The following is an 18,190-nucleotide window of genomic DNA, read 5'->3' as shown; positions in this document are numbered from 1 at the left end:
TTTGAGATACATGTTTTGTGTTTTGTATTCATATCCCCACATGTAGCGCGGTTCCTTCGTCAAGGACTGCCTGTTTGCCCTCGAGTATCCCAAACCCTAAAACCCAAAGCAACACGTTTACTCCTTCTACTACAGGCGAGTAAGTCTCCAAAGGTCGAGCATCCAGTAGATTGCGTAGTGACGTCGTTCGTCCAAAACCCAATCCACAACCCCGTAGTTAGCCGAACTACGGCTTGCTCTGATTCTCATTCCAGATGAGATATGTAGGCATAAGACGCGATGTCTTAGCGAGCACACATCCCCCAACCCATAGGTCAGCCGAGCTACGAAGACTCTGATTCTCATATTCAGATGAGATACGTATGCAGTGGATGCGACATCCACGCGAGTCATTTCTCTTAACCTTCTTAGTAAATAAACACATTAGGTAAACCCACACCCTTTAGACGAAAACCACAAAAGTGGATCCCGTAGAGTACTATGGATGCGTAGGGGTGCTAATACCTTCCCTTCGCATAACCGACTCCCGAACCCAAGATTTGGTTGCGAGACCCCGTCTTGTCCTTTCCTTTTTCAGGTTTACTTCGAGCGTTTCCTTTCCCTCCTTTGGGATAAATAACGCACGGTGGCGACTCTTCTGTCTTTTTCTTTCGCCGGTTGTTTTTTTCGCGCACTGTATTTTTCAGGTTGCGACACTGGGGAAGCTACATGATTGACTTGTTGAGGAGTGAAGAAAAAGATTCTTTGCGGGATGTAGCCTCTCGCATTTATGAAATCCCTAACTTTTTCCTAGATCGCCCTTTCGGGTTTTTTGTCTACTGGGACACCCATTTTTGCATAAGTCTCCCTTTCGGGTTTTCAACTTATCGGGCTCTTTTTTTTCATCATTTTTTCAAGAGTGGTATTTTTTTACTGCATCCGCATTTACAGGGGATGGAAGACCTTCACCATCTATAGTTGCAAGGATCAAGGCTCCACCAGAGAAGACCTTTCTTACAATGTATGGGCCTTCGTAGTTTGGCGCCCATTTGCCCATTGGATCTGTGTGAGTGGGCAGAGTCTTCTTCAATACAAGGTCTCCCACCTCGAGGTTGTGGGGGAATACCTTCTTTTCATACGCCATCTTGATGCACTTTTGGTAAAGTTGGTCGTGACAGATGGTTGTCAAGCGTTTCTCATCAATGAGGTTCAGCTGGTCAAAACGGGCTTGTACCCATTCAGCTTCGTCGAGCTTGACATCGATCAGAATCCTTAAGGAAGGAATCTCTACTTCAACAGGAAATACTGAATTCATGCCATACACTAGAGAGAATGGAGTTGCCCCAGTAGAAGTACATATTGAGGTACGATAGCCATGTAATGCGAACGGGAGCATCTCGTCCCAATCTTTGTAGGTTTCCACCATATTTTGCACGATCTTCTTAATGTTTTTGTTAGCTTCCTCGACAGTGTCATTCATCTTGGGCCTATAAGGCAATGATTTGTGGTGGTCAATTTTGAAGCTTCGACACAACTCCTTCATCATCTTGTTATTTAGGCTAGATCCATTATCATTAATGATCTTGTTGGGGATCCCACAACGGTAAATGATTTCTTTCCTGATAAACCGAGCCACCCCTTGTCTGGTAACTTTGGCGTATGATACTGCTTCCACCCATTTCATAAAATAGTCAATAGCTACAAGGATGGAGCGGTGTCCGTTCGAGGCAGTTGGCTCTATGCGTCCGATTACGTCAATGACCGACATGGAAAAAGGCCAAGGAGATGTCAAGACATTGAGTGGCATTGGCGATACATGGATCTTGTCGGCATATATCTGGCACTTGTGGCATGTTTGGACGTGGCAGTGACAGTCAACCTCCATAGTCATCCAATAATAGTCGACCCTCAAGATCTTTTTCACCATGGTGTGTCCACTGGCATGCGTTCCAAAATATCCCTCATGGATTTCCATTATGATTTGGTTTGCTTCTTGCTTGTTCACACATCTTAGCAAAACCGAATCATAATTTCTCTTGTACAATATCCCTCCGCTCAAGAAGAAATTGGATGACAACTTTTGAAGGTACTTCTTGTCGGTGATGGATGTGTCCTTTTGATATTCTTGGCACTCTAGGAATCTCATGATGTCATAGAACCAAGGATAACCGTCGGCTTCGTCTTCGGCCACCAAACAATAATCAGGCACGTCCAAGTAGTTGAGGTGAAAGGATGGCGCTTCATTCTTCCATTTGACCTTAAACATGGATGCCAAAGTTTCCAAGGCGTAAGCTAGCTGATTATCTTCTCGAGGAAGGTGATGGAATGTGATCTCATCAAAGTAAGGGATTAGCTTCAGGACATGCTCCTTGTAAGGGATGACCTTGTGATTTCTAGTGTCCCAATCTCCTTTGACTTAGCTAATAACCAAGGCTGGATCTCTGTAGACTTCAAGGATTTTGATCCTAAGATCAATCGCAACTTTAATATCGAATATACAGGCCTCGTACTCCGCCATATTGTTTGTACATTCAAAACACAACCTCACGGTGAATGGGAGGTGGAAACCAGTCGGGGAGGTGATAATTGACCCAATGCCATTGCCATGAGCATTAGAAGCTCCATCAAATACCAAGGTCCAACATGATCTAGGCTCGGGTCCTTCCTCGGGGCCAGGGATGTTGCAATCCCTAATCAACATAATATCCTCATCGGGGAATTCGAAACGCATGGACTGGTAGTCTTCCAAGGGCTGATGTGCAAGATAGTCGGACAATACACTCCCTTTGATGGCCTTTTGAGTGACATGTTGGATTTTGTACTCGATTAAAGCCATTTGATATCGGGCTACTCTACCGGTTAGAGCAAGTTTCTTAAAGATGTATTTAACATGGTCCATCTTAGAGATTAATAGTGTTGTATTAGTAAGCATGTACTATCTTAAGCATTTGGTAGCCCAAGCTAGTGCACAACAAGTCTTCTCAAGCATCGAATACCTACTCTCGCAATCAGTGAACTTCTTACTTAAGTAGTATATTGCATCTTCTTTCCTACCAGTCTCGTCATGTTGGCCAAGGACGCATCCCATGGATCCTTCAAAGACGGTGAGGTACATGATCAATGGTCTGTCCGTCACAAGAGGCATCAAAACAGGAAGTTCTTGCAAGTACTCCTTGATCTTCTCAAAAGCTCTTTGGAAATCATTGTTCAAAATGATGGCTTGATTCTTTCAAAAAAGTTTGAAGATCGGCTCACAAGTGGTCGTAAGATGAGATATGAACCTAGAAATATAGTTCAATCTACCTAGGAATCCTCAGACTTCCTTTTCAATTTTGGGTGGAGGCATAGTTGTATGGCCTTCACTTTCTCAGGATCTACCTCAATGCCACGTTGACTGAAGATAAAACGTAGCAATTTGCCGAATCATACCCCAAACGTGCATTTTTTGGGATTAAGCCTCAATTTGAACTTCCTTAGCCTCTCGAACCGTTTTTCTAGATTGATAAGGTGTTCCTCTTTGGTTTGAGATTTGGATATCATATCATCAACGTAGACCTCGATCTCTCTATGAATCATGTCATGAAAGAGTGTGATCATGGCTCGTTGGTATGTAGCGCCATTGTTCTTTAATCTAAAAGGCGCGACCTTGTAGTAGAAGGCGCCCCATGGGGTTATGAAAGTGGTTTTCTCCATATCTTTTGAGCCATTTAGATCTGGTTATAACCGGAGAAACCATCCATAAAGGAGAAAATAGAGAATTGAGCAATGTTGTCCACTAGTACGTCAATGTGGGGTAGTGGAAAGTCATCTTTGGGACTTTCTCTATTCAGATCTCTATAATCTACGCACATTCTTACTTTTTCGTTCTTTTTGGGCACGGACATAATGTTGGCAATCCATTGAGGATAATTGGAGACCGCTAGGAAACCGGCGTTGAGCTGTTTTTGTACCTCCTCTTTGATCTTCATAGCCAAGTCAAGACGAGTCCTTCGTAGTGTTTGCTTCATAGGAGGGCATTCTTCTCTAAGAGGCATACAGTGGACCACGATGTCAGTATCTAGGTCGGGCATGTCTTGGTATGACCATGCGAACACATCCATGTAATCCTTCAAGAGCTTGACCAACTTTGTCTTCACCTCATCTTGTAGATCTGAGCCTATTCGGAACTCTTTTTCTTCCTCGTTTGTCCCAAGGTTAACTGCCTCAACTGATTCTTCATGCGGCTGGATGGCCTTTTCCTCTTGTATGAGTAGTCTTGCCAATTCTTTGGGGAACTCGGTATCTTCATCACAATCTCCATCGGCTTTATTAATCGGGTTATCACAGTTATAAGAAACTATAACAAAATTGTCATTGGTAGTTGTCGAGGGTGATCTGCATGATTTAGGGTTCATGCTTTTATTTATATGAAAGAAAGAAAAATGATTTGAAGAGAATCTTAAGGGAAAAGAAAATTTCCATTTTGAAAAGTGAAATAATAAATGAAAGACAAGGATCATAGAATTGAATATGAAACGTGGATTTTTCATTAATGATTAAAAGGAAATTCATTGAGGCCCTACAAATGATTCTCCAATGTCTTAGGCTTGACATGGGTTCTTTAATTAAAAAGGGGAAACAAACATGGGAAATTACATCTTAACCATTGTCACTTCAGGAACTTCTCTCATGGTCCACTTGGTGGTATCCCTTCCTTCGGTCTTTTAGAAGAGCAATCGGGCATCTTCTTCCTTATCTTCCTCCAAAGCATAGACATGGACATCAACAAGGTGGTCGGCACTAGAGAAGTATTCGGATAGCGGGAGTATTAACCCCTTCGTAGCTATCGGTCCTTATTATTCGAGAGTTCAAGCATTCTGTACCATTCTTGGGGGTGTCCGTTCTTTATGATGGTTAATGCGTCTTGGAGAGAGGTCATCAGAAATTTAAAATTCTTTGATTCATCCCTCGTTGGGCAAATAATATCGACGTTGATAACTTCGAACCACTGAAACGGGGTTTCCTTCAATTCTCTTTCTCCTTCAACATAACGGAAAGATGCAAGATGACTTACCATAATATCCTCCTCTCCTTATATGACAACTAGTTTATCATCGACCAAAAATTTCAACCTTTGGTGGAGTGTTGAAGTGACAACCGGCTAAGTGAATTCAAGGCTTTCCAAGTAAACAACTATAAGCGGGATGGGTGTCCATGACAAAGAAAGTGATAGAGAAGGTGTGGGGACCAAACTTTATAGGCCGGTCTACTTCACCAATTATGGTCCTTCTTGACCCATCAAATGCTCTCACCACAAGCTCACTTAGTTTTATTATGAGTCCTTCAGTGATTAACTTAGCAAGGGAGCCCTTGGGTATCACATTAAGGGAAGTTCCAGTGTCTATCAAAACTCTTGATAGGACTGTGTTTATGCACTCAATAGAAATGTGGAGATCCTTGTTGTGATTCCTTCCCTTGACGGGGAGCTCCTCGTCACTAAAACCCAAGCTTAGGCTAGTAGTGATGTTGTTAACTACTCCTTCAAACTGGCACACTGAAATTTCTTGTGGTACATGAGTTGTTCTCAAGAACTTCACCAAGGCAACCCTATGCGCTTCTGAGCACATCAACAAAGACAACATCGAGATTTTTGATGGCGTTTGGTTGAGTTGCTCAACCACTCGATAATCGCTCTTCTTAATAATGCGTAAGAACTCTTCTACTTCATTGGAAGGTGTAGGGTCTTGCCTTTGCTGAGTATCGTCAATTTGTTTGCCCTTGTCCAAGGTTGAAGGATTGCACAATTGGAGTTAAAGTTTGATGAGTTTCTTCATAATGATGTGGTTTAATAGGCCCCACAAAAACTCAAAGATGGATGGTACCATTGGAGAAGCTCTTAGTGACTTGGGTGTTGAAGTGTTAACCTTGCAGGTCAGCCCCCTCCCCGCCACACCAGAAGCTCAAGTCCACCGTAGCAAGCACTACTACATCATCCACCGATCGATTATTTTTCCACTACATAATACTTTTCTAAATTTGTTATCTTCGAGAAACCCAAATTCGTAGGCTTTTATTTTCTCTGTCTTTCTCATTGGATTTATGTGTTTATTCTAACGTTGGTTGGATTGGTAATCCGACTTATCGCAAGTCGACCACATGGATTTGCATCTTTCTTGGAGACTCTTATTTCTTTGAAGAGTAAGAAACGGTATATTGTCTCCCATACTTCTACATAAACCGAGTATCATGTTATGGCATCCACCATAGTGAAATAGCTTGGTTGTGTTTGTTACTTTTTGACATTTGTGTCTCTTGTTCTGAATCAACTCTCATGTATTGCAATAACAGGAGTGTAATTCAAATTGCTCACAACTCGGTCTTTAATGTACATACCACATACATTGAAATTGATTGTCACTTCACTAGTCATCATCTTAAAAATGAAACTATTACTCTTTCGCATATTGTTGATTTATTCACAAAGACACATTACATTAAACATTTTCGTTTTTTAATTGTGTTAATACCTTAGGATTGGCATTAATTTTGTAAAACAAATAATGTAATCATCTTTGTTGTTTTAATATGTTGGGTTGAAGAAGTTCAACATCTGGACCAACATGTCATGTACGATGTCACGACATCATGCCTGTGACATCGTACATGTGTAGAAAACTGAATTAATTAATTCAGTATATATTCTGGGATTAGTGAGGATATTTGGTGAATATCCTAACTTCCTTGTGGAGGTCTTAAAGACTCAATCAGAATATAGAAGCTCTAAATATGGAGATATATATGGAGAGATTTTAGGAACTAAAAGATTGAAGACCTTATTTGTAGCAGAAATTTTCTGTTGACTTTGTAACAGCAAAGAAGAAGTTTGCTGCGATTTCTGAAGGCCCAAATCCAGTTGGGTGATTAGGTTATAAATAGCATATTGTAACCTAGTTTTTGTAAGCCTCTTAGAATGAAAAATTAGGGGTGTGTGTGAGGTAAACCTCCCAACCTGTGGGAAGGTTACCATGTGTTTCTCAGTGTTCAAAGCTAAGAGTATTTGTAACTCAAAGCCTGTAGGCAAGAGTTGTTATGGTCTTGAACGAAGCTGTGAAGCAAGTTCAAGTTGTTAAACATTACATTGTTTTTGTAGTGATAGGAATGGAAACTGGAGGTTTCTATCTAGGAGTTCCTAGGTATAGATTGCATTGGGTAGGGATTAAGTGAAGAGTTGTAAACGGGGGAGTTTAACTCTGAATTAATACTGCTGATAGTGGATCTTCTTCCTGGCTTGGTATGCCCCCAGAGTAGGTGATGTTGCACCGAACTGGGTTAACAATTTCCTGTGTTTGTTTTCCTTCTACATGTTATAATCTTGTCTGCCTTAACTTAGCTTGTATTTCAGTCTGCTTATCAAGATAATATCAGACCTGGTACATAGCCTTCTGTTTGAATGTCAATCAGAATGTTTTGACATTCATCATTAACAGCCCATACTGAATAATAGGCAAGTTGGTTTTTCTGCTTCAGTTCAGTATTTATTTCAGTCTGGTCTCCAAGAGGATCACAGACCTGGCCAAAGGATCATTGTGAAACTGTCAAACTGGATGCCTTGACAGTTAGTCATGTATGCTGATACTGAAGTAGAGACTGGTTAGTCTTTTACAGTACAGCAAATTTAGCACAGACTGTTTTCAGGAACATAACTGAATCAGCATGAGGTATATGTTCTGACTGTCAAACGGAATGTTGTGACATTCATTCCTGACAGCATGTGCTGAATTGTAGGGTGATTAGTTTTTCTGTTTCAGTAACTTTCTCAACTATTCTTTAGGAATCCAACAGTTGAGCTAAAATCAAGGAAACTAACAACTGAACTACATTAAATGAACCTAACAAATAGCCTATTTGTTAGCACCCTACTAAGTGGAAATTAGATTAACTTGTTCAACCTTTATTTTAGGAAATACAAGTACAAGGCCAGCAGACTGGAATAATGTAACAGATGATGTTCAAATCACTATTGAGACATCTTGTTGATTACTGTGTAGGAAAATAACAGAAGTTAGTGCTATGGTTGATCTCTGTTGAGTCTTTCTACCAGATGCACAGAACTAGGTGTTCCTCCCTTCTAGGGTGATATAGAAGCAGATGTCGTGACATCTGTGAACGTGAGCATATTAGAACAGGATTTAATTTGTATAATTGTCTTGCTGTATTAGTTATAATGTTGGATCAAATGTCATGACTTGGAGTAGAACATCTGAACTCTGACTACGCCAGAATTTCAAATGGTATCAGAGCAGGCATCCTGTTCTATTTCTGGATGAGATCCATGGGTGATACTTTCTGGTATCTTGCAAGGAGTTATGTTAGTACTGATGTTGGAACTTGTGGAAGGTTCTGTGATTTACCTGAATGGTCCCTTGAAGTAGGTGGATGGACTATTCATGACAGGAACTGAGTGTACCTGTCTCTAGAGGTTGGCAATTGGCCTTTGTGTGGGACAGTTGTGCTAGTATTGAATCATATTCAAACTTGGTATGTTCTTGGAGGCTGATCTGGTGAAGTGTGTGTTCATAGGTTGAGTTGTATTATGATTTCCGCTGCATAATACCTGGCAAAACTCAAACTCTGATGTAGTTTCCCCTCATGTGGATGAAAGGCTGCTGTATTCAAGATTTCATCATAATCTACTGAAGATGTCAAAGATACTTGAGTCTCCTCAAGTCCACTCTTCATGGTAAGAATCACCTGATAACTGATACTTTTACTCTCCTGGGTAGTGTATATGAAGACCTTGAAGACTTTCAAGGAGGGTTTGTTCCAAGGAGGTGGAACTAATGTTCTATGTGATGTTAGAACATGTTGTTCAACAAGTATGCAGCTACTGGTTGAAGAGCATATGTTTTTAGGTGTCAAACAAAGGGATACTTTGGTTTGGAACCTACTCCTGACCTGGAAGAGGAGACATCTGTGTGTGCTAAGTTGACAAGGGTAGGGTCAACTGTGTGTGTGCTCAAGAAGGTTTCTTCTAGACGTCTGATCCCTAGAAGTGGAGTTGGTTGAGATGTGACATTGTGCAATTTCCTGCTGTTTGTCCTATTCCTGTAGATTGATCAGGGTTGGATAGTTGTTCCCTGAAGTACTATGTTGTGTTGGAAGACAAGTCCCCTGGATGTTAGAAGTCAATAATGGGGTAACCTGATTGCTATTTCATTTAAGAGGATTGGGACCATGAATCTTGTTATTCAAACACCACGCTCAGAAGTGGCAATTCTTTCAAGGAGTGAGAATATGAAGATTCAGAGGTTGGTTGAGGTAGTATGCTCTGGCAATGCATATCTACTATTGACTGGTGTTTTTTTTCACTAGTACTTATGGTCAGCTGGAGTCTGATTGGTGTGATTGGAGTATGTATAGGTATAACTCATAGAGTTAGTTGCCACTGGTAGGGATGGTGTATGTCATGTTGAGACATTTGTGTACAATGCATGGATATGGGTGTGGAGTTTCCATGATTGTTAATTTGAGGGGGAGTTTTGATTAACCTCCTCACGTTTGGTCAGCCTAGGGTCTGGTTGGCTATTGACCTGTGTCACATGGGTTCTGGTTGTTGTGTGACACATATGCAAGGAAGGATTCATCTCTCTCATTCCTAAGGGTGAATCTAATCTGGAAGGATTCTCAAGACTGTTGAGGTGCTCGCAAGCAGATGATGTTGACACAATTGGAGTATTTTCAAAGTATTCTTATGGTGGAAGTGTCTGAAAGGATAATTGGGAAAGGATTTAAGATCCATGTCTACTTGTGCCAAGTACAAGTATTTCATTGATTATCCTTGGAGCTCAAGATAACTGATGTTCTTAAAGATGTTGGAACATCTCTTCTTCAAGACCCTGTGCAGAATCACAGGAAGGATAGTCCATTGGTTTATGATCTATCTATTTGGTGGCAGCAAAAGCATATGATCTCTGAAAAGGTTTCCTGACAAGAAACTTGTTCAGCCTTGGTGTGTACAAGAAGAAGAAGACATCATAGTCTTGATGATGGTTACTTGGATCAGTTTATTTCTGATCTAGGTAAGGAAGTGCATTGGCTAATGCACACTGTGGAGTTAAGAACAAGCGACAGCATTCTTGACATCATGGAAACAGCCTTGCCTTAGGAAGTGGAATCCTTGGTATAGCTGAAGGGGTAGTTTCTAACTGGTCCTTCTGAAGACTCATGCATCAGAGTGTCTGATGTCTTTGGAGAAGAAGCAGGGATTCATCAAGGTGTGAGCTTGGGTGACTTAACTGCAAACCTACAGGATGGAGGTTGTTTACTCAAACTTGGTTCCACAATCAAGTCTATGAGAGCGTTGAACTCTTGTTTTGTGTAGGGAGGAAGTTCTTTCAAGTGGCAGAAGAAGGAGCTGAATTCAACAGCTAGATGTTAAAACACAATGTTGTGACATTTGGTTCAACATCAGAATCTTAGTTGGTGAAGTGGCACATCAACTTAAGATAGAAGGGTCTACAGAGTTGTAGATTGGGTACTTCAAAAAGATCGTTCTCATTGCAGTTCTTTGGAGTTGCTGGATGGAGAAGATGTTACATGTTCATGTCTTAGAGAATCTAAGTGTTGTTTAACATGTAGCTTGAAGTTCAAGTCTCACTTGGAAGGTCAGAATATCTTTGGGAGAAGTCTGATAAACGTGGAGAGGTCAATAAGTGACATTTGACTTTTTCATATGAGGATTCATGAAGGAGGTAATCAACCAGTGGCATTTGGTCTATCTCAGAAGTGAGTTCGAAGAAGCAAGATAATCAACATATGGCAGCTGATTATTCTTGAGGGAAGTCTGAGACAAATTACTTTTGAGCAGAAAAGTAGTAAGTTGAAGGCAAAAGGAGGTGTTTTCTATTCATCTCTTGGAGCTTGTGGTAGGAGCTCTGAGCTATCTATGGAAGATTATCTCGTGTAATGGGATGAGAATGTATATGTCCCAATTTGTGTCTGGTTTCTTTTGGATCAAGCTGGTGACTCAGTGATATCTGAAGATTATCAGATGATGTTCTTTGTTATGTTGTGAAGGATGTCCTAACTTATGTTAGAACATTTTGTGGAGTGGTTTTCTGTTCTGGTTAGAAGAGAGATTGACACAGAGTGTGGATGTGTTCAGCCAAGAGGGTTGAACAGAGGGTGTGCTCTTGAAGACATGAAGATGCATCTTATGTTTTCCATTCATCAAGTAGTTTGGGTTCTCCTTGAATCAGGAAGTTTGTAAAGGTCCAACTTTGGGGTGTTGGATATGTTCATATGTGATCTCCATGTTTCAGGAGGAGAGTTGGTTGTTCATGACAGAGGGAGTTCTGTCGTTGCGTTGCAAGTAATCATCAAGCTTGTGGTCTATATGCTCTCAGATAACTGGGTATGGCACCTTGTTAGTTATTAGGATGATGTGGTGTATGTCAAGGCTGAGTGAGCAGAAGAATGTCTGACCGGATGTCATGACATTGCCTTGGACAATACTGTTATTTCCTTCTAAATCTTAAAGTCATGAGGAAATATGGATGTGGTGTGTCTAATTATGATAAATTAGAATAAGTCTGAGTGTTACAGTTGTGTGGTACAAGGGGAGTAACCATCTACTGGTGTTTGTGATTTTGGCTTTAGTGGTGCCAGATGTCAGGTTTCTACTGGAGGTACGAAAGTGGTCTTAGGAAATGTTGATAGGAAGAATACATGAAGAATGTTGGCAAAAGTCGCGTTGAATGTTAAGACATCGCGTGCAACGTGTCTGACTGCATATATGGAATAGTCTCCATGCACTGGAACTGTTGTTTTGGAAAAGAAACAGTCAAGAGCTATAAAAGATATTCAAAGATAGTCTGAGATTTTGTTGGTGATTCTCTGACTGTTTCTCAGCAAATACTAATGAATCTTGACCAAGCATTTATTCCTACCGTTAATTCCTAATCACGGACTGGACTATTTAAAGGATGTAACAACACTCCTCTTCTCACAAGAGAAACATTCCATTCCCTCTAAACCATGGGGTATGTTAAGGTTTGGGCAAACTGCGCCTGGATCTGGTTTTGTGAAGGGTTCATTTACAAATGTTTAGCTAAAAAGGGGGAGAGAAATATTGTCCTGAGAATGTACCAGAAGCAAGCAAGCGAGCAAAATGTGGTAGCAAACAGAAGTTGGCTTCAGGCACTAAAGTCACTAACTGTGTATACCTCTTGTGTCGTGCGATCTGAGTTAAGAAGACAGTTGTGTCTTGTGATCTGAGTTACATTGTTTATGTACTCAGCATTACATATTCTTCAGGAAGCCCTCCTGTTGAGGGGAAGGGTTGTGATGCAGCAGCATCTTGTACCTCTACTTCCTCATGTACACCAACTTTGGTGTTTCTGGTGGTGGAGATAATGACAGAGGCTTATTTGTTTTAGCTAAAATTTGTCAAAGGGGGAGATTGTTAATACCTTAGGATTGACATTAATTTTGTAAAACAAATAATGTAATCATCTCTGTTGTTTTAATATGTTGGGTTGAAGAAGTTCAACATCTGGACCAACATGTCATGTACGATGTCACGACATCATGCCTGTGACATCGTACATGTGTAGAAAACTGAATTAATTAATTCAGTATATATTCTGGGATTAGTGAGGATATTTGGTGAATATCCTAACTTCCTTGTGGAGGTCTTAAAGACTCAATCAGAATATAGAGGCTCTAAATATGGAGATATATATGGAGAGATTTTAGGAACTAAAAGATTGAAGACCTTATTTGTAGCAGAAATTTTCTGCTGACTTTGTAACAGCAAAGAAGAAGTTTGTTGCGATTTCTAAAGGCCCAAATCCAGTTGGGTGATTAGGTTATAAATAGCATATTGTAACCTAGTTTTTGTAAGCCTCTTAGAATGAAAAATTAGGGGTGTGTGTGAGGTAAACCTCCCAACCTGTGGGAAGGTTACCATGTGTTTCTCAGTGTTCAAAGCTGAGAGTATTTGTAACTCAAAGCCTGTAGGCAAGAGTTGTTATGGTCTTGAACGAAGCTGTGAAGCAAGTTTAAGTTGTTAAACATTACATTGTTTTTGTAGTGGTAGAAATGGAAACTGGAGGTTTCTATCTAGGAGTTCCTAGGTATAGATTGCATTGGGTAGGGATTAAGTGAAGAGTTGTAAACGGGGGAGTTTAACTCTGAATTAATACTGCTGATAGTGGATCTTCTTCCTGGCTTGGTATGCCCCCAGAGTAGGTGATGTTGCACCGAACTGGGTTAACAATTTCCTGTGTTTGTTTTCCTTCTGCATGTTATAATCCTGTCTACCTTAACTTAGCTTGTATTTCAGTCTGCTTATCAAGATAATATCAGACCTGGTACATAGCCTTCTGTTTGAATGTCAATCAGAATGTTTTGACATTCATCATTAACAGCCCATACTGAATAATAGGCAAGTTGGTTTTTCTGCTTCAGTTCAGTATTTATTTCAGTCTGGTCTCCAAGAGGATCACAGACCTGGCCAAAGGATCATTGTGAAACTGTCAAACTGGATGCCTTGACAGTTAGTCATGTATGTTGATACTGAAGTAGAGACTGATTAGTCTTTTACAGTACAGCAAATTTAGCACAGACTGTTTTCAGGAACATAACTGAATCAGCATGAGGTATATGTTCTGACTGTCAAACGGAATGTTGTGACATTCATTCCTAACAGCATGTGCTAAATTGTAAGGTGATTAGTTTTTCTGTTTCAGTAACTTTCTCAGGCTATTCTTCAGGAATCCAACAACTGAGCTAAAATCCAGGAAACTAACAACTGAACTATATTAAATGAACCTAACAAATAGCCTATTTATTAGCACCCTACTAAGTGGAAATTAGATTAACTTGTTCAACCTTTATTTTAGGAAATACAAGTACAAGGCCAGCAAACTGAAATAATGTAACAGATGATGTTCAAATCACTATTGAGACATCTTGCTGATTACTGTGTAGGAAAATAACAGAAGTTAGTGCTATGGTTGATCTCTGCTGAGTCTTTCTACCAGATGCACAGAACTAGGTGTTCCTCCATTCTAGGGTGATATAGAAGCAGATGTCGTGACATCTGTGAACGTGAGCATATTAGAACAGGGTTTAATTTGTATAACTGTCTTGTTGTATTAGTTACAATGTTGGATCAGATGTCATGACTTGGAGTAGAACATCTGAACTCTGACTACGCCAGAATTTCAAATTGACAAACTCGCAATGCTCTATGTTAATGCATCAGAGTATAAGGAGAAATATTAAATAATTTTATTATATAATTTTATTGTTTCTTAGTAACAATAGTTTAATTTTTTCTTATAACTATTATTATACTCTGTATTAACTCTTACTATCTTATTTTACTCAGTTCTATTGAAATCCTAAGTTAAAGGGTATTCCTCTTCATCGGTGTTAACTGAGATAATATTACTTGCACTGTTTTATGCGTAGAAAAAAATTGCATTCGATATTGATTTGAATGGTCCTGCAGTGAGGAGACACGAGCAACACATAGCCATTTCAATAGAAGAAAAACCATAGAATTTACTAACTGCTATATTGACAAGCAAAGTTGATTATGGGATTGTGATGACGATTCTGATGTTAACTGAACACAACTGTGACAATTGCTTGTTCTGTTTAAAATTTTGTATGTAGTTTTATTTTAGATTTGTTTCAGCTTTTTCATAAGTTTTAGACCTGTCATTTAGGCTTTTGAAAAACCAGTCTTTTGTACTCTTCATGCTTTAATCGAATGCTCAACACAATGTTTCAATGGTATACTATGAAAAACAGACACTAAAAACACGACACCGATCCTGACACGTCAATATCGATAATAACTTAAAATAAATAAATTAAATATAACAACAAGCATCAGTGTCGCCGATATGACAGCCAACTCACAATAACACTTGATGAAGGCACTGCCGTGCTATTTGCCAGATTCATTTTTTCAATGAGAAACTTGAACTAAAGAGATGAATCCTTCTTTACGGATTTCACAAACCTTCCAGAACAAGTAATCCAAAAGAGCAAACGGTGTACTTATGCTGGCATCTTTTTACCTTAGACCTTTGAATACAAAAACTGCAGAACCAATCCCTCAGAATAAGCTTCATTTTGCGACCCGGTAGAACAATACTTGGAGCACTGAAGAATCAAAACCTAAGCGGTCAACCGACAAACTCATGACTGCGTTGATTTTATAAGTGAATGACAGACAGCATACTATAAGGCAGCTTCTCAAATGCATGAATAATTTGCTCATCAGACTAACCTCATTTCTTTAAGGTTTCAACTTTCTCAGTCCACCTAGTTTTGTTCATACTTTTCTTGGCAATCAACGCAACCCCAAAAGCTGAAGTTGAAGAATTGAAACGCAAAATCCAATGGCTTCGATTCCTCAACAGTGTTCAACAAGAGGGAAGAGCAATATGTCCTAGGCCAAGTACGAAACAACGCAGCAATGGCTTAGTTCACAGGGATGGTCCTAGTAGGGCATGTCAGTATCTTTCCTGAGAAAGCATAATATACACGACGAATTATAAAATTAAACACAACGGTAATGAGAAAAAGTCATCCTTACGAAACTAATGACTCACCACACATAACCATTTGAGGTGTTTTAATGTAGACAGGAGGACTAGCACTTAAAGAGAATGAGAAAACGTGATACGAAAAATTAGTCAACAGAATTTGATACATAATTGGTCAAAATCACACACAAGTGTCGTCCCTGTTATTTGCATACGTAAGGCTCGTTTTTTTCACATCAAAACATTTCACAAACTTCTAGTTGAAGCTAGATTGGCAACGTGAAAGAGTCACCTAATCTACATATAGTGTTCTTAAAACATATGTCAAAATTATGCAGGAAAAGGAAATCTCATAAGGAATAACATTTGATGAAAACTAACTAGCATGATTGTTAATAAAAAATTGCGAGGCATCATCGCAGGGCAAATATTTCGACAGAGTAATACCAATTAGTTAAATCAAACCAAAACTTGATCAAGATGTTTCACACCAGCTGAAGCCCGTTGCTGCTATCTGCAATATTCAGTTTTTCCTCATAAAGCTTCAACAGATCAGAAGAATGCTCCTCAAAACCGTTCACATACTTCTCCACAAACAACTTCTCCGATAGAACAAACGGTGTATACAAGCCCGCATCCTTTCGTCGCAGACCTTTCGAGATAAGAAACTGCACAACCAAAGCCCTAGGAATAATCCTCTTCTCGAGACTACATTGAAGAATCCCAGGAGCTCTGGCAAGGTCCAAAGAATCCAAACCTAAGTGATGAACCCAAAAATCCATGATGGCATTGATTTTCCGAGGCGATACCAGCATACAGAAAGGATGCTTCTTAAATGTTTGAAGAATCTGTTCATCAGACCAACCCCATTTCTTAAAGGTTTCAACTTTCTCGTCCCACTTTGCTTTAGTGACACTTCTCTTCGCGAGAAAGGCCTTACTAAAAGCCGAAGTCGAGCCGTCGAAACCGAGTTCTTTGAGTTCTTCAACAGTGCTCAACAAATCAAAGGAACAAAATATACTAGGCCACCAATGAAACAATCTAGCAATGTTTGAGTGAGAAACTCCATTATCAAGCAACAATTTGACATTTTCGGGCACACCACTTTGACCAAGAAAACAAAAACGTTTAACACAAGCAATGGTTTTTCTGTCGGATTGAAGAAACCCTTTTGCACATTGATAGGCAGGAATTATATGATTCTCTAAGCTTCTTCTAAGAAGTCTAGGGCTTGCATTGACAATACGAACAATGTCAGAGGAAGACGCACCTTTGGAAAGTAAAAATCGAAACTTTGGTAAAACTACCTTGGTGTGGTCGCATGAGAGTATCCAGGGCTCCCTTCTGATGATATCGCGAAGTTGAGAGACGGAGAAGCCGTGGGAAGTGAAGAAGGCGAGAATTGAATCGGGTTTTTGGGAGTTGGAGAGAGTGAGAGTGTGAGAAGCTTTGGAAGCGGTTTCTAGGGAGAAACCGCAATTGTTGATGAGGTAAGAGACGGTGAAAGATTGTGGGTTTGTGGTGGAAGTGGAGAAGAAGTTGAAAATGGATGGGTAGTAGTGTTTTGCAGATGGTGTTGTGAGTAGGAGGAACATAGTGTTGTTGTTGTTGTTGCAAACAAGAGCAGTGGTAGTCAAGAATTTCAGCATCACTGGTTAACTCAAATTCAGAATGATGAAGAGAGTGTTTTGCGAATTGAGCATGAGTGTTAAAGTAAGAAAATAATTTAAGATTTTATATTAGTTAGTATTAAATTTAATTATTATTGAATTGGCTCTTTTAAATTTCATTATGGTTGGATAACTTGTCGGGTTGGGTCAAAATCATATTCAAAATTTAAATATGAAGCAAATCAAGGAAAAAAAATCATGTTTTTTAATTTAATTATCAAGATAATCAATTTTTTAAAATAATTACCAAAATAATCAACTTCTTTATCTGATGCGTTACGCATCCAATAAATATTCAAAGGAGACGTCAACTCCATTGACGCATGCTCCCTATTCTATTGCATGTAGGCGTCATGGTATCTGACGCATGCATGTGCTTGTGTGTGTGGTGCCTAGGGCTTTCGCGTATGCATTTCATGGTTCATCTATAAATAACATCTGCATCTCCCATATTTTTGCATACAACTTCTTACCCTTCAATCCCATTTCTTTCATTCTACTTCAATCTCCTTCCATTTTTTGTTCTTTAACCATGTCTGAATACATTCACATGAGAAATGTCGTTTTAATTTTTTCAGCAGTCACACCTCCGATAAAGATTCGACTTTGGTATATAGATTCGTTTGAATGTCTTAATCGAACGTTGAACCGTTGGTTAGAAGGAGAAATTGCAGATGGTGAAAGGATCAGAAGGATTCAATGGCTTGAGTCCACGTTCGACCAAAATGGAGAAGTGCGTGAATGGGTGGATATTAAGACTGACAGAGAAGTTCGCAGGATGATACATAATATGTTCAAAATTGTTTTAATGGTTGTAATCGTTTAGTTATAGTAATGGTATTTTAATTGTTGTAGTTGTTTGTGTTGTTGTTTATGTGTTGCATGTGTGTTGAATGTGTTTTATTTGTTTGTGATGGTATTTCCTCACAAAGTTATCATATGAAGTAAATTTGTTTTTTATATATTGCAAAAGAGGTACAGGTAAAATTATCTTGT

At 39.5% G+C, this 18,190-nt stretch overlaps 1 protein-coding gene across 1 annotated transcript; it reads right to left on the bottom strand.

The window, feature by feature from the left end:
• Positions 1 to 14,691: 14,691 nt before the first annotated feature.
• On the bottom strand, positions 14,692 to 17,248 carry LOC127073326 (uncharacterized). Its single transcript, XM_051014476.1, has 2 exons — positions 15,972 to 17,248; positions 14,692 to 15,503 (listed from the first exon to the last, which is right to left on the bottom strand). Exon 1 carries the CDS (start codon positions 17,171 to 17,173, stop codon positions 16,010 to 16,012), a length of 1,164 nt encoding a protein of 387 aa, XP_050870433.1. The 5' UTR covers positions 17,174 to 17,248; the 3' UTR covers positions 14,692 to 15,503; positions 15,972 to 16,009.
• Positions 17,249 to 18,190: the final 942 nt, after the last annotated feature.

Source organism: Lathyrus oleraceus, chromosome 4 (genome assembly GCF_024323335.1).
Source record: "Lathyrus oleraceus cultivar Zhongwan6 chromosome 4, CAAS_Psat_ZW6_1.0, whole genome shotgun sequence".
NCBI lineage: Eukaryota > Viridiplantae > Streptophyta > Magnoliopsida > Fabales > Fabaceae > Lathyrus > Lathyrus oleraceus.
Note: the sequence above shows the minus strand (reverse complement) of the source record. Positions and strands in the feature narration are given on the sequence as shown.